General features: G+C 42.2%; 2 protein-coding genes across 7 annotated transcripts; one reads left to right on the top strand and one right to left on the bottom strand.

Moving 5' to 3' along the window:
- Window positions 1–31: 31 nt before the first annotated feature.
- On the bottom strand, window positions 32–16,058 carry TDG (thymine DNA glycosylase). 5 transcript variants are annotated; one of them, XR_010794732.1, is made up of 11 exons: window positions 15,837–15,910; window positions 13,863–14,005; window positions 10,660–10,877; window positions 7,390–7,459; window positions 6,617–6,752; window positions 6,452–6,534; window positions 6,267–6,361; window positions 5,582–5,753; window positions 4,668–4,796; window positions 3,366–3,576; window positions 32–2,202 (listed from the first exon to the last, which is right to left on the bottom strand). XR_010794732.1 is itself a non-coding variant. In XM_066633595.1 (10 exons), exons 2-10 carry the CDS (start codon window positions 13,954–13,956, stop codon window positions 3,440–3,442), a joined length of 1,134 nt encoding a protein of 377 aa, XP_066489692.1. In that variant the 5' UTR covers window positions 13,957–14,005; window positions 15,985–16,058; the 3' UTR covers window positions 32–3,439. The 5 variants fall into 5 exon arrangements, 4 of the variants coding, with proteins under 4 accessions (XP_066489692.1, XP_066489691.1, XP_066489694.1 ...); XM_066633595.1 differs by lacking the exon at window positions 15,837–15,910 and adding an exon at window positions 15,985–16,058 and having other exon boundaries at window positions 32–3,576; XM_066633594.1 differs by having other exon boundaries at window positions 32–3,576.
- Window positions 16,059–18,543: 2,485 nt separating this feature from the next.
- On the top strand, window positions 18,544–22,350 carry UQCC6 (ubiquinol-cytochrome c reductase complex assembly factor 6). 2 transcript variants are annotated; one of them, XM_066633884.1, is made up of 3 exons: window positions 18,544–18,652; window positions 20,849–20,973; window positions 21,717–22,350. In XM_066633884.1, the coding sequence occupies exons 2-3, from the start codon at window positions 20,866–20,868 to the stop codon at window positions 21,795–21,797; spliced, it is 189 nt and encodes a 62-aa protein (XP_066489981.1). In that variant the 5' UTR covers window positions 18,544–18,652; window positions 20,849–20,865; the 3' UTR covers window positions 21,798–22,350. The 2 variants fall into 2 exon arrangements, with proteins under 2 accessions (XP_066489981.1, XP_066489982.1); XM_066633885.1 differs by having other exon boundaries at window positions 18,575–18,656.
- The last annotated feature ends 409 nt before the right edge of the window (window positions 22,351–22,759 follow it).

Raw genomic sequence — 22,759 nt, 5'->3', positions numbered from 1 at the left:
CTTTCTGTAGTTAATACTCAACTAGAAAAAATTACTCATCAGTACTTTTATTTATTTTCAAATTTATATCTGCTTCTTTTCAATAGCACAAACAATACAAATTCAGTATTAAGACTTTTTAAAATGCCACAATTAAGCACCAGAAGATATTGCAACACATTTCCCAATTTCTTGCAAGGAACTGGCAGACCAGAAGTGTTAAATACAATTTTCAAAGCACCATTTTTGAGAATATACACACTCACATTCATTAACCTACAGTTGTGAATTTATTCCCAAGTGGTCTCATGGAAGCCCTCTTTCACAACAAGATGTTCCCCTTTTACAATAGTTATTATTGAGCTATCCATCAGCCACGGTAATAACCGGTTGGTTAAAAGTTGTTCCAGATCCCTGATGCAAGGCACTTCAAGCACTGCAAGAAAGTGTCCATGTAAACAGTGATACATATAAAATAACAAAGTGAAGTGTTTTTATAGATGGTTGGCCGTACAATGAATAGTTTCCACAAAGACTAACCAACATGATTAGAATCAGAATATATATCTCAATCTTAATTTCAAGTTTCTGAATTAACCTACATGATTTTGGAGGGACATAATAAACATGCTTCTCTCAATGAGCCATGACAGAAAACACTCTGAAAAGGTTCCAAAGCTGCTTGCAGGCTAAGGATTTACTTTAAATTGTGCCACTCAACCCAGTGCTGCAAATGCCAATACACAACTTTTTAAAAAATAAATCCAGCTGTTCATGATGATGTAGTTAAATAGGTCAGCTCACTATATACAAACTGGAGACATAGTTCTTGTTCATAATTCAAGTATCCAAAGCACCTCATCATAAGATCATCAAGACTTTTAAAGTAAAAGCAATAAGAGCATCAAACAAAGATAACAAGGAAGCAAAGCACTGGACACAGGCAAGACAACCACTCCCACTATCCATTTAGACAATGGACATGATATAGTCACATTGCAGGAAGCATTTTCTAGCAGGGATCAACACAGCCCATTTCCTTCTCCCTGTACACAGGAGCAGAGCATCCGAGATAACAGAAATTCGAAATGCATATCCCCACTAGGCCTGTCCAACCCTTCCTTCTTATGCCCAACTTGTGAGGCAGAGGAAAGGAGGGTTGGATTGCAAATGCACACAGACTTGCCAGTTACCCAATATCTTTATGAATATTGAGAGGCAAGCCAGGACTCTCTTGAGCCCTTCCAGAAGCCTCTCCATGCATGTGCTCTACCTGTGGGGCGGGGGAATTGCACCAAAAGTATTTAGGAAATGTTTGCAAGTGGGTAACTATGTCCATTTCAAAGAGTATGGTTACAGTTTCCTAACCCTTGGATTTCCTGCCACCTTAAAAATGTTGGCCAGTGAAATGTGGAATGTAGCATCTCCTAAAAAGGAAACATACTAAATTCTAGAACTGAGCTCCAACAGTTAAGAGTCGGCCTCTCTGGCCCCTATTTCTTTTCACTTTGGGTTCTGTATGTCTAAGAAGCTTAAACAGAAACAACTTTTGCTTCCTCTTGAAGGGGGCTCTTAATTCTGGTCAAAGATCTTCTTAAAACTATAAGTCCTTCCACTCCAAAAGCTACACAACAAGCCATTTTCACTTAACAGCTGAACATTCAGAGGGTGGTTGAAGTGAATGAACACATGAGGATTGTTGCAGGGTCCCCCCCTTCCTGAGACAAAGTAGGAGTGAGATTATAGTGTCACTCTCAGAAACTCACTCCCAACATCTCTCTCCTCAACATATCTTTGCCCCCTCTTTCGTAAGCAGTGGGGTCTGTGTGTTGTACATGCATGTTTTATTAATTGATACTGCACTCCGACCAGCACAGATGACACCACAAGTGGAATTTCCATTTATCTCACAAGAAATTATTTTCAGGGCTGGGACCAAAAAAAGGGAGAAGAGAAGGTTTCTTCGTTAAAAGAAGCCCCTCCACTTTCAAAAAGGCTGTGAAAACATTTTGCAATCCTCTGCTGGCCAAAATTATCCATGTGATCTGCATAGGAAACATTGCTCTGGCTCTGGGTTATTTGCCCCTAGTAAATGGCAAAATATGAATAGCTGCTTAGTACTGCAGTATCATCACATGTAGTATGTAATCTCCAATTGACTGATTCACTTGGAGCAGGGGTGTCCGAAGTTTTTGGCAGGAGGGCCACATCATCTCTCTGACACTGTGTCGGGGGCCGGGGAAAAAAAAGAATTAATTTACATTTAAAATTTGAATACATTTACATAAGTATACATAAATGAATATATTAAAGATGAACTTATATGAATGAATGAAGGTCCTGCAATAGTTCAAGGCCTATAAAAGGCCTTGCACAAAGCAAGGCCAGCCTTTCCTTTGCTACCGCTGCTGCATCACAGATGTGAAGCAGCAAGCAGTGGAGGGAGCCCTCATCCCACAGCTCATGTGAGAGGTCAAACAGTTGCCCTCATGCTGAGAGCAGTTGCGTTGGGCCATTGTGGGCTCCAACAAATCTCCTGAGGGCCCTTGGAGAGGCTCATTGGAGACTGGGGGCTCCCTGAGGGCTGCACTGAGAGGCCTCGAGGGCCGCATGTAGCTCCAGGGCCAGGGTTTGGGCACCCCTGACTTGGAGGAATGAGACAGACTGCTTATGTAACATAGGCAGTAGACTGTGGCTGTAAACTGCACGTGGCCATGAATACGGTTGGATTAAGGGGTTTGTTCTTCCCATCTCAAAACTTTCGGGCAAACAGTGAGCGTGGACAGCATAATGCTCAACACTAGTGTTTCTCAGCAGAGTTAGTTCATATATCCAAATGCAAGGGATCACAGGAGGTATAGCCACAAATGTATGACTTAGGACTGAGTAATCAATAAGGAGCTCCTTTCTTAGAAAGTAAAAGAGCAAAATACCTACTGGAGTCATTCTCTGCTATAAAGCAGAACTCTTGCACACTACGGGTAAGTCTATACTTGTGTAACAGCTTTGCTGGACATTCAACACCTTACGATGGCATTGTCCAGTACCAATGTGAGATCTAAAAGACACTGTCCCTCTCCAGACGTACTAACACACATATGAAATATCCCAACCCGTGAAGGGATGCTAAAAATATACTTTCACAGACTACTACATTGAAAAATTCAGATTTAAAACAAGAAAGATCTTCAGAAGTGAAGAGTCAGTTCATTAAAACTGCACCTATGCAACAATTTAAATACAAAAGTCTCATATGAAAAAAGGAAAGTGTTCTTTAAAAAACCTTAAAACAACCTAATTCCTAGATCTAAATCTACAACACAAATGGTCTGAAGTATCATAAGAAAACTAAGAGGTAAAACGCTTCAGTTGGGGAACTGAGGTACCTTTCTTGGCAATGGCAGTTAAAAACAGATAAACACCAACTGCAGCGCTTAGGCATTCCTGAAAGAGACAGACATCAAGCATTGTTTCCTTCTTCCTCTTGTGGCCTACAGTTGTTGAACTCTGGAATCTGGTCTGTGAAGGACTGTGTCATCCACTGTCCATTGGGGATATTTCCAAAGGAAGATCCGCTGCTATACTCTGCATTAGCCGCTGCATTAAACCAACCAAACATGTTAATTATTGAGCTGGCATTATGGCCAATAGACAAAAGCATCTGTCTTCCCCTCTCCAAAAGCTGGAACATCCATGAAAACATTTTACTCCAGAGAAACCACTTCATACATTTTGAACTTCTCTCTCTGCTTAACAGGTTTAACTGGGAAGCGTAGTCCCACCAGGAAAACTCCTCTCTAAAACGTTCTTTTATCTATCAAAAAATAGAAAAGCAAGACTAATCATTTTACTTATAGTGGAACTGGGTGAAATGCCACCTTCATACATTTTCTTATCTCTAGAAGAAGAAAAATTTGCTTCCAGCATCATGACCAAGGAGTATAAACATAGTGGAACCGACTGACAAGCATTTGGCACTTTTAATTTTATAAACATGTAAATTTTACTAAAATTATTATGACAGAGGTTGACTAATTGCAAATATATAATCATGTTTAGAATGTGTTAGCCCCAAGGTATTTGTGCCAATACAGTCTGTGAAGTTCCGACTTGTCTCTCATGCTTTTAAACATCTACTTGAGAGAGGTTGTTTTGAGCCAAGTGGCAACAGTACACCAAGGACACTCGGCTCCACTGCTCTCTTACATCAGATTCAGTTTTGGTGGTGAAAATTATTTCCTGCCTTTCTCCCCAGGGGCATCCAAGAAGGCTAACAACAACATCAATACACATTTCAACTATAAAATGCAATGTACATAAATAACATGCAACAAGCCCATACCCTCCTCCCCCCCCCTCAAAAACTAGGTGACACTGAAATGTTTTAAATCCTCTTTGGAACTGTTCCACATGAGAGGCTGATCAAAGATCCTCTGAAAGCATGTTCCAGAGGTATGGTGCTAGAACATGGCTGGATACAGAGATGTCTTGTATGAATGAAAAGGCCGTTTTGCATACAGGGGCACTTCTTCCAACTTTCTCTTACACTTGCAGTCCCTGTGCATTATATCCCAAAGTATATTCAGGGGTTCTGGGGGCTGTAGAAAGGGGGAGAGAACACGAAAGCCCCAATATCTTCTATGTTAAAGAAACATGAAGTAAAAGAAAAACCAAGGAAGCCATCATACCTGTTCCATTTGAAGAAAAATTACACTGCTCACTTTCATTGGCTGCTTTCTCATCGTAAACTCCACCATAAGCTGCTTCATAACCTGGATCATATTTTTCTTCTTTGACAGCCATATTCTTAGCATCCTCTGGAAAAAACAAACCCACATCAGATTTATCTGGAATTTATAGCCGCAAAAGTCTCATTGAGTTCAATGGGATTTACTGTCATGCAAGTGTGTACCGGACTAGACTGACAGCCCAATCCTATGCATGTTTACTCAGATGTCCCACTGTGTTCAATGGGGCTTACTCCCAGGAAAGTGTGCATAGGACTGCAGCCTTGGGGCACAATCCTAACCGGGTCTACTCAGAAGTAAGTCCTATTTTGTTCAATGGGGCTTACTCTCAGGAAAGTGTGGTTAGGACTGCAGCCTTAGACTAGTTCACAATAGGAACACAATGTAATCCTATCTCAAGAGATAACTGAAATAGTTAATTGACACAAATTATATTCACATTTGTCACTTTTTCTCCCGATTAGAGTTACATGAATAGCATGAGCAAGTTATGATCTGTAGTTTTATAGTCACTCAGGGCGCAATCCTAACCTCTTATGTCAGTGCTGGAAAGGCAATGACATTGCATAAGGGCAATGCAGCTCTGAGGTAAGGGAACAAACATTCCCTTACTTTGAGGAGGCCTCTGTGAGTGACACCCAACTGCAGGATGCAGCACATGTCCCACTGGCATCACTATGCCAGTGCTGGAAAGCACTGACATAAGGGATTAGGACTACGCCCTATGTCTAAGACATGCAGCGCAACTGTAGCACTCTATGTCACAGCACTGAACACATGCTCTTGTCTGTTTTGGTTATTTGGATTAGACATTTTGAGCTAAGTTGTAGTTAACTGGATTTGATATGCTGTACCTTTTGCAAGCTGCAAGTCAAACGTGTAGTGAACTTCTTGAACTTCTGTATTTGATGTAATGCCCTTCAGTTGATCCCTCAGTTCTTTGAGTTTGATATAATAATGAACTTTATCTTGTGCACGAGGAAACTGAGCACACCTTGCACTAGATGATGGCATAACATAGCAAAGCTTTAAAAAAGAGAGAGAGAAGGAAAATTAGAAGTGATCAGATTGACAACTGTGCTACCAATGTTTTTAAACAATAACTAAAGGTGCAATCCAGAGGAGACAATGGGCTGGCGTAAGTCCCTTATGCTAGCCCAAGTATGTGGCAAATGTTCTGTAAGGCATGCCCACAACAACTCGAGAGCTGGCTGAGCCAGCACGCGGATGTGCACTGGCTCCCAGAGGCCATATCCAGCTCCAGACCTGCTAAGCACCGTCCTTGGAAAGCCAGAGCAGGGGGTTGGGGAGGGCAGGCGGTGGATAGGGCAGACCTGGGAGGGGGTAGGATGGCCTTCTGCACTTAGACTGGATCCTAACCTCTCTCCTCAGCAGCCCGGCATTATATCAGGCTGCTTGGATCTGCACCAGCAAATTAAATCCAATCCTCTCACTTCATTTCATCCAACTACAAGCTTAAATCTGGTACAGAAATATGATTAAAAGATGTTTTTATTCCTAATGAAGACTCAAACTTACTGTTTCTGTGTCTGGGACCTTGTGGGGCTGCAGTCCAAATTCCAGTTTTTTAACCTTTACTCCAAAAACCTCTTTACTAAAAATGTCATAAATACCTACAACGAAATCAAAGATAAATTAACTATCAGTCAGAACACATGATCAGTGCAGTCAAAATGTAGAAATCTCATAAATTAAGACCTCACATTTTCCATTAAAAACTGCTATTTTAGGTTGATACTTCTGCAATTTCTGCACCAGAATTCGTCCTCCTTCTCGAAACTCTTTGCTAAAAGGAAAGAAAGCCACAAATAAAAAAAAGGACCCCAGTGACCAGCAATTTACTGTATGATGTTTGAACTCTACCCTACCTGGAAAGGTCCTTGCTACCTGGTGTTGTCCTTTCCACCATGTTTGTAAACCCAATACCATATTTATGTGGCAAAGTATGGTCGTCCATATGGTTCAGTTGTTCTTCACTTAGCCCAGACATAAACAGACACTTCCCTATGAAATCAGAAAATACATTTTTTTAAACATTTTTTGAAAATGCACATATGGCAATTCCATAATTTTTCTTTTAACAAAACATTTGCATCTAACACATGAGGGGGGAAATAGTATGCAAAAAGGGTTGTATTAGCCCAGTGTTTAAGAATGCTGGAGGCAGTCTAGTTTATAGTATAATCAATTTCCTTTTGTTGCCCAACCAATATTAGCCATTGAGTTTTGAGTGGGTCTCAGCTGGGGTTTCTCTCTCCCTGGGTTTTCCTTCCTCCTTCCCTTGGCAATTTGTCACAGAATTTGCTGCCACTGTATGTACAAGGTTGCAGCATAATGTACTCCTTATCCTGTGATCAGTCACCACATGGTGTTCCATGCTGAATTTCTGTACTGAAGCTCCTTCCTGCAACTGCTCTGGACATCTTGTACTGACGCCATCCCTCATCAATGTTTTTATGTTGAGTTTGCAACACTCACTGGTTTGCAATTTCACCTCTGAATTCATTCACTAAGTTTCCAACACAAACCAAACCTGACTGTTTCACGAACTTATTTAAAGGCCTAGTCAAAAAATTCTAAGTGAAAACCAAAACCTTAAGTTTCAAACATTTCAGGTTAGAACAATGTTTTAGGTACTTACAAAAGTGGTTTCCGGGTCCTGGGTAATGATGACCTTTGTAGGCTGCCATTAAACCTGGATTTATACCAATCTAAAAGACATCACATCAATTAAGTCTCAGCTATTATTTCGAGTTTTCAAAGTATATAACATACCAAATAAAAAGCAAACATGGCGATCTGTAAATTTCCATTTACCACTTTAAGATGATTGTACAGTTTCTTCCCTGACACTTGTCCACTAATAATCATGTGAATAGTGGCTTACAATGATGAAGTTTGTGAATTACTTTTAAATAGTTAGAAAAAAAAAGCAAAACCAGGAAAAACATCTTAATTCTAGAATATAATCAAAGCTCAGAAGGCAGGGACACTTGCAGCTCCCCAAATGGATCTGAAAGAATACCCAATCTGAATGATTTAGCAGCCATCATCTGAGCTTTTGTTATATTCAAGGAATGGCAATTCTAACTTATTAAGAATCAGCTAGAAATCTGGTCTGCTTCAGTGAAATTAAGATTTTACTTTATACTTTGCTACATCAAGTAAACACATTCCATTTTTGGCTTGAGATGTCATCACCCAAATTAAACAAGGAGGCTTGGGGCACCCTGAAGATTGCCAGTTTATTGCAGCATAAGCTTTCATAGACAAGAGCCCACTTTATGAGGTGCATTGTTTTATCCTCAGTTGGCCTGCATCTTATACACACTTCACTTGCACAAATTCAATTATGCTTGGCAAACACAAAGAAAAACGATTTAAATAATGCAAGTCAGCCCATTTATCGATCCTATTTTTGTTTTACTAAGTGATAATCAGGCAAATATTACTTTAGCAGTTGCCAGTTTTTTATCCCATAGTATTAAAATATCTCCCCCTCTTTGAACTCTTTTTTCTTTTCCCTTTTTCCTGTATTATTCCTATTTTTCTTTTACGCCTAAGTATTTTATTAGTGACTGTTGTAGCTGGTCTCCTGTTTATATTATATGCCAATAAAGGTGCTATCTGAGCGGCCCGCTTGGAGGCAGGCTGTGCAGCATGGCCTTTCCCAGTTTGAAGAGACACTTGGCCAACAGTCTGAGGCAGAGGCAAAGAAGGAAGGCCCATAGCCAGGGAGACAGACCAGGAACAGACTGCACTTGCTCCTAGAGTGGAAGGGATTGTCACTCCCGAATTGGCCTTTTCAGCCACACTAGACGCTGTTCCAGAACCACCATTCAGAGCATGATACCATAGTCTTTCGAGACTGAAGGTTGCCTACAGAGAGTATAATGCAAGTGATTATGCCCACCTTTCCCTTTACTAAATACATGCCCCACAGTAAGCTCGAGATCAGAGAATGAAGCTGCTGCTCCTTAAATCAGTCTCAGTTTCCATGAGCCTCTTGTAGTTTTTAAAGAGATAATACAGTGGATCTTCCCTTTACAATGATAATCTGATCCTGAGATACCATTATATTATGAAAACATTGTAATGTGATCCCAATTAACAAACTGTTTTTTAGTCATTTGTTCCAATGCTTTAGAAGTTGACGTTTCTGCCATGGAACTAAGCTATTTTCCCTTCTAAAAGGTAATTTAAAAGGTGTGCTCTTTAAGGGCTATGGTTATCAATTTACATAATGCTGTAATTATAAACTGAAGTGCTTTATCTTTCCCTCAGTATACACAGCCATGGTGTTAAAAATGCTGCTATTGGCTGAGATGCCACCAGTCACTTGCATTCACATCACTGATTGGCTTATCACTCACAAGAGCCTTTTGACAGCAATCATGTGTCCATTATGAAGTGAATACTTATTGTATAGTGTACCTTATTTTACTACAGACTCTATTGTAAAGTTATTTGATTGTAAAGTGAACCCATTGTAAAGTTAGGGTCCACTATTCATATTTTGTGGATGCAAGGGATTAATTTTGAGTACACAGTTTTGGCTTTACGCCTTGATTCTAGAATGGCACCGTCACGTAAGAGGTGCAGGGCCCAATCCTATCTAACTTTCCAGCACCGGTGCAACTGCAATGCAGCCTCAAGATAAGGGAACAAATGTTCCCTTACCTTGAGGAGGCCTCTGTGACTACCCCCATACCACAAGTTGCAGGGCACACATCATTGGCATGGTGGCACCAGCACCAGAAAATTAGATAGGATTGGGCCCACATTTGGGATACAGAATTTCCCCCCTTTTTAGAAACAGCAAAACCCAAAGGTCACAAAGTGCAAGGAGGCACAATAAAATCTGCAACATCTCTATGCAGAGCCAATATATATATGAATAGTTCAGACAGCTTTTGCTGTCTGATTAACATGAATACCTCTCTAAAATGTGTTTAACAGCCCAATCCTATCCACACTTTCCTGGGAGTAAGCCCCATTGACTCTAATGGGACTTACTTCTGAGTAGACATGCCCAGAACTGAGCTGCCAATTGCCTTCACATATATGAGTTTATATGAGTGTAATACTCATATTTGAATTCTCTAAGTGTTCATTTGTGTGTTTTCTCTCTCTGCCTCTTACTTTTTATTAAAGTCTGAAAATACAAGACATTGTTTTGGAATTGCAGAAGATCAGGCGAGGAGATAGCATGTGATGTCAGCAGTGGCCCCTTTAAGGGTTAATGACTGGGCTTTGAGCAGAGGGTGTGCTGCACAGCTGCAGCCACTAGAAGCAGTCAGGCCATTACAGGATATAAGGAACACCTGATGTAGAGAAAGTCTGTGGGTTGTAGTGGGGAGAGAAAGAAAGAAAGAAAGAAAGAAAGAAAGAAAGAAAGAAAGGGAAAGCAAACTGGCTTGTGGACTAAATGGACTGAACTTCTAGCTAACTGACATACTGGACTGCTGATTCATGGACTGACTTACAGCTCTGTGTTTTGGACTAACCTTCTGGCTAACTGACCTTCTGGCTATTGACTCACTGACTGACCCATGACTGCTAATGAACCAGCTACTGATGCACTAGACTTTTGGACTGATTATCTGGCTCATGGACTAATTAATGGACTACTTAAACAGATTGCTAAGTGCTGGAAAGCTGAGGTGCTGCTGCTTACCTGGAAGGACTGCTGCTTGGAGAGCTGGGACCCTGCAGACTTACAAGCAAGCCACCTACTGGTTTCCTTCTTGCTGGTACAGGCAGATTTAGCTGTAGTCAAGCTGGGGGAACTAGTTAGCCTTAAAGTGGGCATAGGATCTCTAGGCAAAGCTCAGAACAGGGAGCTTGGCAGAACAGACATAAAATGTAAAAAAAATGAATTTTCAAAAAGAGCTTCTTACATTTGACTTACAATTACAATGTCCAGATTGAAGGTCAGTATATCAGGCAAAGTTTTCGTCAACAGTTCAGCTTCAGATACGCCATTGAAACGGTCTACTTTCCTTTTGACTTTGAAAGTATCTGTGATTTTCTCTTGCTTGCCTTTGGATTTGGCAGCTTTGGTAGCTTTAGCAGCAGGTTTTTTGGGTTCAGTAGTTTTAGCTTTTCTCTTCCTTCCCTTCCCAGTTGCTGAAAGACAAGGAAAAGACTTTCTCTTTTTCGAATGCTGTTTCAGAAAAGTATGTTGCCAACATTGATATGTTGGTTAATTCAGATGTACACTTTCAAACAGTTAAATATTGTCACCCTAAGTACATTCTCAATTAAGGTAAAGAGATCACTTTCTAACTCCAAATCTTGTAATCCTGTTGCTAGTCTTGTGAAGGGCAATCAAATCGCATCACTCTTGCATTCAATATATACCTATGAATTGCAAGTAACTTTTTCTTAGACTTGTAAATGAATATCTGGGAATCAAACCATTCCCCAGTTCCTATGCCTATTTCAGGAGAAAGTATATAATAGAAAAATCAGGTAAAGGAACTAAAATTCCAGACACCATTTTCACAAAGCAGATTCAACTTGCTCTAGCCTTAGGTCAGCAAAAAGAAAAAGATGGATTGATCTTAATTCAAATCCAATTGAACACACTATGATATATGATTCAGTCACCACATAGCTGGCAACACCTATGATCTGAAAACTAGAATGTTTTCTCTGGAAAACACACCTCTTGTTCATGGGGGGGAAAGAGGAATAAGTTGGAGTCTTTCTACAGAAAGACAGGTGTAGATTATTCAGTGATTAAAAGTAATACCTAAACATGGGAAAGGATTGTTTTTAGCTATGCTGTAGAGTGGTCAAGTGTAGTTGAGGTTTTGGTCTTTGAAAGAATGTTAAGCAGAAAAACACAACCTTTGATTGCTAAACACAGGGGTCAGTGAGAAAGTATACAGTGGACACTAGGTATCCGCAGGGGATCTGTTCCAGGGCCCATTGCAGATACAGAATTTTGAAGTTTATTAAATCAGTGGAGAGGCCCTGCTGGAAAAACCAGAAGTGCTCTTCAGAAGGCTCCGAAAAGTCTTCTGAGACTTAGGGAGACCTACACACTGGAGGGAGACTTTCTGCTTCCTGTTAATGTTCTGCTACACTCCTCCTTTAGCGTGCAAGCTGGCTGCTTACACATCACATTTTTCAGTGAACACACATGCTTCCAACACTTCTCATGGAAAACAAAGGTACTGGGTATAGAGGGTGAAAATGGGGACTGATATTTCTATAGGGTTCCCCCATATCCACGGTTTCTGTATCTGCGGAGGGAGGGCCTGGAACAGAATCCCCACGGATACAGGGGGATGCCTGTATATACAATTTTACAGTATTTTCAAGTAAGCCATAACTTCATCTGTGGTGCATATTTGCCTGGGTTTATGACTTTTTTTAGTTAAGGGAATCAAGTCATTTATTTGTTTAAAACAATTATACTCTGCCTTTCTCAAAGCTCAAGGCAGCCTACAAAACTTTACATAAAATACAACATAAAATTACAAAATGAACAGTTAAAATCCAGTTTATCATTTAAAGCCAGCACAGCAAGTAGTATTATATAATACAGGCATGCCCCTATATTTGCGGGTGTTCCGTTCCCCACACTCCCTCAGGTAAGTGAAACTGAGGATATGGGTGAACGCCTTCCCCCCACCCCCTGGAGCAGCCATTTCCAACCTTTTTCATCTCGCGGCACACTGACAAGGCAATAAAATTGTCAAGGCACACCATCAGTTTTTTGACAGTTGACAAGGCACACCATACTGCTGGTGGGGGGCTCACATACCCATTGGCGCTACTAAAATGACTGTTCCCCAAACTTCTGTGGCACACCTGCAGACTAGTCGCAGCACATCAGTGTGCCACAGCACAGTGGTTGAAAATGGCTGCTCTGCAGCCAAGGGAAGCTCTGTACCCCTCACCTCTGGAGGGTGCTCCAAGTCCAGCAGAGGCCACAGATGTCTGTCCATAGCCTCTACTGGGCTCAGACTGAGCCTGACAGTTTAAAAAATGCTACTTCCATTTTCTCCATGAAACTGGAAGTGATGTTTTCAATACCTTTATAAGGCATTGGGAGGCCTGGGGGAGCCCTGGAAGGAGGCTTATCCAGGCTTCCCAATGCTTTAAAAAGCATTAAAAACATCACTTCTGGTTTCACAGAGAAACTGGAAGTAGTATTTTTTTTAACTGTTGGGCTCAGAGCACCTTTAGGAGGTGGGGAGAGTTCCCCTCACCTCTGGAGGGGGCAGACCCAATCTGCGAAGTGATTCTGTGGATACATGATCTGCAGATACAAGGGCACTCCAGTATTTCTGAAAAAGCTTATGCCTCCCTTGTAACAGACAAGATTTAAAGTACTATTCATAAACAATACATGCCCTGATTATTAAAACTACCAATACCACCAACTCCTAAGTGAAATCACCCCATAGTTTCAGTTGCTTTTTTAATACTTTATTTAAACAAGAAGTTACATAAGAGAACTATAAGAAACATCAGCCAGAGAATGGTTTACTTGTATATTAATAGTTGGCATTAATATAACGCTTCAAATGCGCTTCATATATTCTTTGCAATAAAGCCATTAGACAGATATTACCCCCACACTCAAGCTGGGGAAGTGAGCTTGAGAAGCAACAGTTTGCCTAATGTCACTTAGGGCCCAACCCTATCCAACTTTTAAATTCTGATTTAGCTGTTCCAATGAGGTATATGCTGCATCATGTTGTGGGAGGGCAGTCACAAAGTCCTCCTCAAGGTAAGGGAATGTTTGTTCTCTTACCATAGGGCTGCACTGTGGATGCACTGGTGCTGGAAAGTTGGACAGGACTGGGTCCCTAGTGAGTTCATGGCATAGATGAGAGTCAAGCCAGAGGAGAACCAATTCACAGCTCTCTTATACATGTTGCTGGGAACAAATGATGAAATTCAACTTCAATAATAAAATCCTTACTGATTTTCAGAGTTGGCCAACATGTGTTAGCCCAGTAAGTCATTCCAAAACAATTGCTGTGTCCCAGTTAAATAGGGAATTATCAGGATTTCTTTTTGAAAAGAAATGAAGTTATTTTGTACTTAAATGTTTCAAGGGACAACTGAAAAGATTAGTTTGTTTAAAAGTACCTTGAACAGGTTCCTGAACAAAATTTGGATCCAAAGCACCCTGAGGAGCTTCCTGTTCATTCATCTCTTCCATATTTGGAGTTGCAGTCATCATTTGATGAAATGAAAAAGGATAAAATGCTGGCTGAAGAGGAGTGTAATATCTTTCAAAGGGGGAGGGGAAAGAAAGGTAAAAAGTTGTTACTATTTGCAACTGTATATTCAGGACACACAAACTTACGTGGTATGCAATAGGAATTTTCAAGACTAATTGGGAGAATTTCTCTGGATGGTATTTGGCAATGTTATCTTGGATCCACTACATGCCTACCTTCACATATCCCTGCTTTCATAAAGCCACAGGACAAATACACTTAAGATGACATCACACCAATTATCCACCAACAGATTTTTTTTGTTGCAATGTAATAAGGTTGATTCCCAATTTGATTTTTAGCAGTTTTTATTCATATTAGTGATTTCAGAGACAAAATACAAGGAGATTGGTTCTAATTTATTACTCATTTAATTTACTAAATTAATTTTAATTTATTCATTAAATAACCAGGAGTAGAGAGCTTGATCAAGTCTTAACACTATTTATGCCTGTTCATCACATCAACCCAGTTAAGCACATTAAAAGCCTGAAGTAGAGAAAACATCTGTCTAGCCTGGCACAACCACACTGAAAGGCAACATTTCACGGTTATCATTCATGTTCATTAAATGTTGCTTTTCAGTGTGTTTGCTGGCATGTTTTTTTGCCTATAACATTAACATAGTTCAAGTTAGTTGGCAAAAAAAGTATGCCAAAGTGTTTCTGTTAATTGCAGCTAGGAGTTTGTGTCCCAGACCAGCTTGTGACCCTATTGACACCCTGGAATACATTTCAGTGATTTTCAACTTTTTCTGATTCATGGCACACTGACAAGGTACTAACATTGTCAAGGCACACCATGCTGTTGGTGGGGGGGCTCACATCCCCCAATGACTTAATAAATGACTGTCCCTCAAACTCCTGCAGCACACCTGCAGACCATTCACTGTGCACAGTGGGTAAAAATGGCTGGTATAGGTGCTATACTACATTTGGGATGGGATGAATAATAATAATAAAATAAAATAATAAAACTTTATTTTTATCCCGCCCTTCTCCCAAAAAGGGACCCAGGGCGGCTCAAAAGGGGACCCATGGCGGCTAATAATGAAGTGAATAATGAATAATGAAATGAAATTATAATTATTTAACAGCATGGAGGTAGGAAAATGGATTTTTTTTCTTGTTAAAAGGCATTTAGAGGTGATATGAGTCAAACCAGCGGATACTGAGGTTCCAACTGTACTGCCTAGAACAGTGTTTCTTAACCAGTGGTACAGGTACCACCGGTGGCACAGGAGATGGTACTCACTGGACCTCCACTGCCCAGTAGTGAGACCAGGAACATGACACAACAGCAGTGGGAGGCTCCAAAACATTCCAAGGGTCTCACTGGTGGTAGCTGAGGTGGCGCCTGGTGGTACCCACAGGACCCCCAGTGAGCCCAGGAATGCGACAACAAACAGCAGTGGGAGGCTTCAAAGAGCCCTCCAGTCCACCCAGAGCCTCTTACTGGTGTTGATCACGTGGCTCTGGCCTCCCACCCAGAAGTAACTGGTGATGACGTCCTTCCCAGTGACTTCCAGTGGGTAGACCATGAGAAGTGGCACAGCAGGGCCGGCAGTGCAAGGTATGCCACGAACGGACCAGCCTTCCAGCAGCTGGGGCTCTCCTCGACACAGGCGCGGAGCCCCCAGCACCACCCAGGCCCCCTGGTGCGCCCTTCAGCGAGGCCCCCCGCAGGGAAGGGGCACCGCGGCCTCCGTGGGGCTTCCAGAGCGGTGTCAGCCACCCGCCCCTTGCCCAGCCGGGGCCTTCAGCCAAGCGGCGTGGGCTGGCTGAGGAGGGGGAGGCCCTTGCCTGCCTGCCTGCTCTCCCCTCGCGCCCGGCTTCTGTACCTGCTGCCCGGCTCCTCGGCTTCCATGGTGGAGCGCCGCCGCCTCGCCCTGCCCAGGCCCACCGCGCGCGGCCTGCCTTTGTCTGCCCGCCCACCGCCCGCCCAGCCCCCGACGCCGAGCCTCCCCCAGTCCAGCCCTCCCCCCGCACCTTCTGCAGCTCCCTCCCTCGCACAGCGCCCCGCGGCCTGGTCAGTCCGGCAGCCGCCAACACCAGAAGGACACGTGACGGAAAGCGGCCAAAGGGCGCCGCGCAGCGGCGGCCCACTCAGGAAAGCTCGCGGCTGAGGCGACTGGGCGGCCGTTGGGGGCTGGTTGGCGGTGGGGCTGCGGTCCCTCTCTGCGTGCCCTTGCCTGGGAGTAGGTCCCGTTGCACTCAGTGGGGCTTGCTTCTGAGTAGACCCGCAGAGGGGGTGCTGGAAAGGAGCCAGGCTTCGGTTCCGTACCAGCTTACCTGGGAGTAAGTCCCATTGCACTCAATAGGACTTACTTCTGAGTAGCCCCGCAGAGGGTGGTGCAATTCCATGCCAGCTTACCTGGGAGTAAGTCCCATTGTTACTTCTGAGTAGACCCGCCGAGGGTGGTACAATTCCATGCCAGCTTACCTGGAAGTAGCTCCCATTACTCTCAATGGGACTCACTTCTGAGTAGAGATGAACAGGCTTGCAGACTAGGAAGTGCTGGGCTCAGGACTGCAATCCTGGCCACACTTTCCTGGGGGTAAGCCCTATTGACTGTAAAGGGACTTACATCATCGAGTAAATATGCTTAGGATTGGGCTCTCAGGCTACAGTCCTATACACACTTTCCTGGAAGTAAGTCAATTGATTGTAATGGGACTTAAAACTAGATATGCATAGGATTAGGCTGCAATTCTACTTGCCTAGGAGTAAGCCCCATCGACTAGAATGGAACTGAGTAGACGTGCAGAGGATTGAGCTCTCAGTTTCATTAAAGCTGTAGGACCTCTTTGTAGATTACAACCAGTCATTCTTTGCAGGGTGCCTTCAGCTAAGTGTGGCTAGGATAGCAGTCTTAGGGCCCAATCCTATCCAACTTCCCAGCACCAGTGCAACCACAATGCAGCCCCAAGATAACAGAACAAACATTCCCTTACCTTGAGGAGGCCTCTGTGACTGCCTTCCCACAACAGGGAGCAGTGCATGACCCATTGGCATAGCTGCACTGGCACTGGAAAATTGGATAGGACTGGGCCCTTACTTCCTAGTTCAGGGTGTAAGATTGCAACCTTTCCTGGGAACAAGCTTCACTGAACTCAGGGAGGCTTCTTCTCCAAGTGCGTAGGATGCCCTAACCGTGCCTAGGTTTGCTCTGTTCTTGTGTAGTAAAAACTGCTCGAACATACAACTGTGCGTAGCATCTGCTTTCACAGGTCCTGCCAGAATAAGGCTGCGCTTCTAAATGCCCCTTGCCAGGAAATAAATCCTATTCAGTGAAGTTTGTTTCCTAAACATTTTTTTAATCAGGCTACAAAGTATGCAACTGAGAATGTGGGATATTCCAGTTAAATACTGGAAGGTGTCCAGTCCAAACTCCCTTCTAATGCCCACTTTTTGGCTAATTAACTCTTCTTTTCCAAAGAACAGCAGCTGTGGTGTACAAAGGAATGAACATAGAACTCCTTATCTGTAGCATTTAATCAAACTTATTGCTACAAACACTTCCCTGCAATTCCTCTTGTCCAGAGGCTTCCCCCTCCCCAAAACTCCACTTAACTCAGTGGATAAAGATCCAAAGCCTCCAGTCGAAGTCCATGGTCTAATCTCCAAAGCATAGTCTAGTCTAGTCTAGTCTAGTCTAGTCTAGTCTAGTCTAGTCTAGTCTTCTGCAGCAGAGCTCTGTGTCCTCTCCAGCAGAGTGTCTCCTTCAGCAGGATCCTGACAGTCCTCCCCTATGTCTGGGCTAGGGGGTACCTCTCTGTCTTCTGGGGCTGCCTTTTATTCCTGCAGCCGCTTGTTAAGTCCAAGATGCAGCTCAGCTGTGAGCTACCTCATTAGCCCATGACCATTCAAAGTCCCATCAAGGTCAAATGAAGCTCTGGTGTCCATCCAGGTCTCCATTGGCCTTGATTGATTACAGCTGTGGAGCCAGCCCTGCCCTTCCCAGAGCTGTCAGCCAGCTGTCAAAACTTGAAATAGCTGTCAACACAGTATCATCCACCTGATGGTCTTCTGATCTTCCATTACAGAAGGATAGATAGATAGATAGATAGATAGATAGATAGATAGATAGATAGATAGATAGATAGAGTGAAAATCATATTTAAGGGGGGGCACTTAAGGGAGACCAAATCAGGGGCATTTGACAGCTGTGCCCCACTGCAACAGCAAGATCCAGGTGTCAAGGGATTGCATTCCTTAACAGGGAGACTGCAGCCTTGTCCAAACTTTTCTTTCTTTCTTCCCACCCACCCTAGGAATATTGCACTCTTCACAGGGTCCTCCTTGACACTTTCAGTCTGCCACTGAACTGTTTTTTCCCCTCTCTAGCTCCTTCTACAGAGGAAAGGGGGTTTATCAATAGAGATACGAACGCCTAGAGTGACCCCGCTCCACTCAAGTGAGTGGCTTTGAATGTTTACCAGAAGTGCACACTCTCTGACACCTTAGTCTTTTCTCCTCTCTATGATGCTGGCTGATTCCGGAGTAGGAACCACCAGGCTACTCTGTCACGTGACTGCCAGAGCTGCGCATTAGCGCCTGTGTTCCACGCTCTCTATTGGTTCCTTGTTCAGCCAAAGAGAATCTTTTTCTCTTGACCTTCACAGAGCAGCAGAGCTCAGAGGGGAGCTTGTGCAGGCAAGTTAGTGTTTCTCAAGATTTGTGTTCTGTTGTACCACTTCACATGGTCCACCTATTCAAAGTACCACCAGAAGTAACTGGTGATGACATCAGTACCAGTTGCTTCTGGGTTCGGAGGCCAGATGCGATGTGGCAAGCACCAGTAAGAGACTCATGGTGGACAGGAGGGGCTTTTCCAGCATGGAAAAGCATGCTTTGGAGCCTCCCACTGCTGTTTGTTGTGTTGCTTTCCTGGTCTCTGCTGTGTGGCAGGGATCCAAGGGTCCCATGAGCACCACTAGATGCTACTGTAAGTACCACTGGTGGTACCCATACCCCTGGTTGAGAAACACTGTGGTAAGTGAACCCTTCAGAGTGATGTTCAGCATCACCATCAAGTTTAGGGGGCAGCATAATTTGTATGTGAATTTAGGCTCCCTTTGGAGCTCTGGAAGGATGTGCAGTGTTGCCAAGCGCATATGTTGCGAACCCTGCTGGACAAGTCATGTGTTTATCAAACTGATTCAATTTTGTTACCCCAAAAAACTTTAGAAACAGGTGGAAACTCTTTCGCACAATGGTTTTAATAACTTACTAGAGAGTAGGATATCACAGTTGGACGAGTGGAGAGAGAGCTGGTGGCTATTATTAACAATAACTGATCATTATTATAGAAATTATATTATAGAAATTTGTATCCTGCCTTTCCCATGCCTAAGCAAATGCCCAAGGCAGCTTACAAAGCCTCATAATAAATGCAGAAAGTATCACAACAGGTAGAAAGAAAAACACCAAACAAAGCATTAAAAAATTAATCCTCAACTTTAACTCTCCTCTTTTTTGAGTATTTTACAAATTTACATTTTTGAATATGTTTACCAGGAAATGGATCCCATTGATTTCAAATTCTGAGTAAGTTGTTTTAGTAGACTAGAGCAGTGTTTCTCAAACTGTGGGTCCCATTCATTTTCAATTTTTTATTTTTAATCTATTAGACTTGATGCTACCATGGGATGTGACTGCATTTGGGGAAATGTTCCAGACCTGTAGTTTTAACAAGCTACTATGTATATCCTTTTAACAATGGCAGCCAATAGGGCTTGCTCCTGGGCAAGTGTGGGTAGTATTGCAGCATAGGTTTGCTAAAAATTTCCCTGCTTGATGATGTCACTTCTGGTCATGACATAACTTCCAGTGGGCTCTGACAAATTCTCATTCTAAAAATGTGGGTCCCTGTGCTAAATGCGTTAGAACCACTGGACTAGAGCCTTAAAACTTCTTGGTTCTGGAGGAGTAGGCATGTCAGTCTGGGGCAGCAAAAGTTGCAAAGAGTCCTGTGATAGCTTAAAATGAGACCTTTCTTGTGGCATAGGTAAGGGTGTGTGTGTTTTTGGTGATATTTTTTCCAAAATTTCCTGATTAAAATAGCAAATTGGGGTGTTGTGTGTTTTTATTCCAAGGGTACTTTTTCATAAATTTAAAATTAAAATTTAAAATTTAAAAATCTATCAGGTAGATGATATAGTATCAGCAGATACAGCCAGTTTCTAACTGAAAAAGTTTTTCTATTTTAATTTCTGGAAAGCATCTAAAATGCCAAAATGCAGTGTTTTGTGTTGGCTATTTTAACACCAAAAAGCATTTTATGTTTTTGTTTTTTTGTTAAAAAAAACAAAACAAAACCCTAGATATGGGCTTTCATGAACTACAGCCCACTTGAGCTGATGCATCTGATCAGGCTCAAAATGCTTATATACTGCAATGCATTATTTTTTATAGGTGGCTTGAGCCTGAAGTGAAAGATGGGATATAAACACCTCCTTCTTTAAAAATTATGACAAATGCAGTAAGGATACTTACCATGTTTAAAATGTTGTATAAATAATAAAAGTCCTTGCCAAAGAGCTGCAGTTTCTTGCCTCCCATGTCTTTTGTCACTCCATCCCACCTGCATGTTTGATCAGCATGGTGGGAGTGCTAGGATGCTAAGCTGCTGCATTCTGCTATAATCACCCTTTCCCTTACCTTGTTTCTCTTAGGTTACAGCCCTACACTCTTAGGCAACAATAAGTCCCACTGAAAGCATTGGTGCTTATTTCTGAGTTGACATGCATAGGATTGCACTGATAGAATGTCAAATTCCTTGCTATGGCCCACCACTCCTTAAACAGTAGGCTATATATACACATATGTATTTTCTTGATTGCATTCCAGCTGCTGGCCCCTTTATCATGCCTGCAGGAGTATCTTGGCCTCGCTACCTCAAAATGCTTGGTGCAAGTATGTTGGCTATGTTTGCAGGTGCAGAGGTTGTCCACAGATATTACAAGCCTGATCTTGTAAGTAGTTTTTGTTTTTGTTTTTGAAGTCATGAATTTGGAAGTACATATTTAATTCAATGGGATTTACTCCTATGTGTATGTATGTTGGGTTACGGCGTGTAGCTGTATGGTTACTGAAACACCTATTAAAGTCACAGTAATACGGGTTACCACAAAACTGACCCCAAAACATCAGTTTGGTTTGGAAGTATTTGTGGGTTAGGACTAACTTGGTCGGTTGTGATCCAATTTCTAGTGGGTCTCACAGCCTCCAATAAAAATTGGTGATGGAAAGATCAGATAATTGCATCAAGCCCTGAGGCTATTAAGTCAGCTCTTTGCTAACTGCTCTGCAAAGAGCTACTAAAGAGCTGAATTCCTTTAGTTTGCAAGCTTGTGTAAATACTGGGAGATAAATGCTTGAATGTCTTTTCTGATGTGTGTCAGTGATATCAGAAAAGACATTCTGTCTGTCACATAACTAAGCCCCTGAACTCCCGAGGATATTTATTAATGCTGTTTTATTATGTGAAATGAGTCAAGTTTTCTTTTGCAAATAAAATATTGTGAATATTTCTAGATCACTTTTTAAGTCCCAAAGCTAGGTAGGTCCAAATAGAGTGTTATTTTAAGAAGTGGGTGTCAGAGCTAGTTTTAGAACCACTGGAATTGTTAGTCTCCAACTGACTTCTTTAATGAGTTCTCAGCAAGTATGCATAGTTGCAGTTACTTGAATGCATATACTTTTTTTCCTCCTTTAGACAGTACCTGAAGTTCCTCCCAAACCTGGAGAACTCAGAACTGAACTTCTGGGTCTCAAAGAGAGAAATCAGCCTTCCTGACAATGAGCAGACAAGGACTTTCACTGCATCCCTCCATAAACTTTTATTTATATTAAACTGCTGTAAAACTGGAGTGCTTTTTCTGACAACGAATACCATGGTAGCTGTAACAACTTGTGCAATTTAAATACTGGCTCATATTTCTTGCTGGAAAGCAACTCCCTGCTCAGCAGCCAATATAGCTAAGGTAGGATTCCTCTCAGGATGTGGCAGAAGAGAACTGCTCTGCCACTTTGTCTCTTCTGTGCTATGGGTAGATTTTCTGCAGAATGCTGGTGCAGCCAACAGAGTTGCTATTTTCTCCATAAAGTGAATTTTATGCAAGGCTAGTTCAGCGAACTTACTATCCAGAAACATCTTGCATTAGTTACATCTAATGTACCAAACCAGCTGCAGTATATCACTGTCTGTAGAGATGGGGATCTTGTGATCAGTTGTGCCTTATGAACAAATGCATCATGGGTGGGTCTGATCTTGAAGTGTTCAAAATCACATTGTTATGAGGCAACAGCTTCATTTATCATGGTTGAAAGTAAAATCCTTGTAGTTTTGACTTGTTGCAGTGAGGCTCTGAGCACAAATCACAATGTAGGTATTTACCTTAAGAACTATACCTTAAGGCAGAAGGCCAGACCTGATTAACCATATGATAGAAGGCAGGATGTATGTTTTTGAACAAGCTTGACCACATTACCACACACTGTATATGAATGTTTTTTAGAAACAGACTGAGCCCTGATAAAGATTTCTTTATCAACTCCAACCCATTCTGAGTCTTGTTCACATATTTAAATGAGTACACAGTCTTTAGGAGAGGTAAAAGCCTGAATGATTTAGAGTAGGACAGTGCTATTTTCCTGCTTAAAGCAACATTCACACTTAGTTACTAAACCTACATTTGGCTACTTCTGTATAAGAAATAGCAGTGGCAAACATTCTCTTCAGTTTTATAAAGCTTTGTT

This window comes from Tiliqua scincoides, chromosome 7, assembly GCF_035046505.1.
Source record: "Tiliqua scincoides isolate rTilSci1 chromosome 7, rTilSci1.hap2, whole genome shotgun sequence".
NCBI lineage: Eukaryota > Metazoa > Chordata > Lepidosauria > Squamata > Scincidae > Tiliqua > Tiliqua scincoides.
Note: the sequence above shows the minus strand (reverse complement) of the source record. Positions and strands in the feature narration are given on the sequence as shown.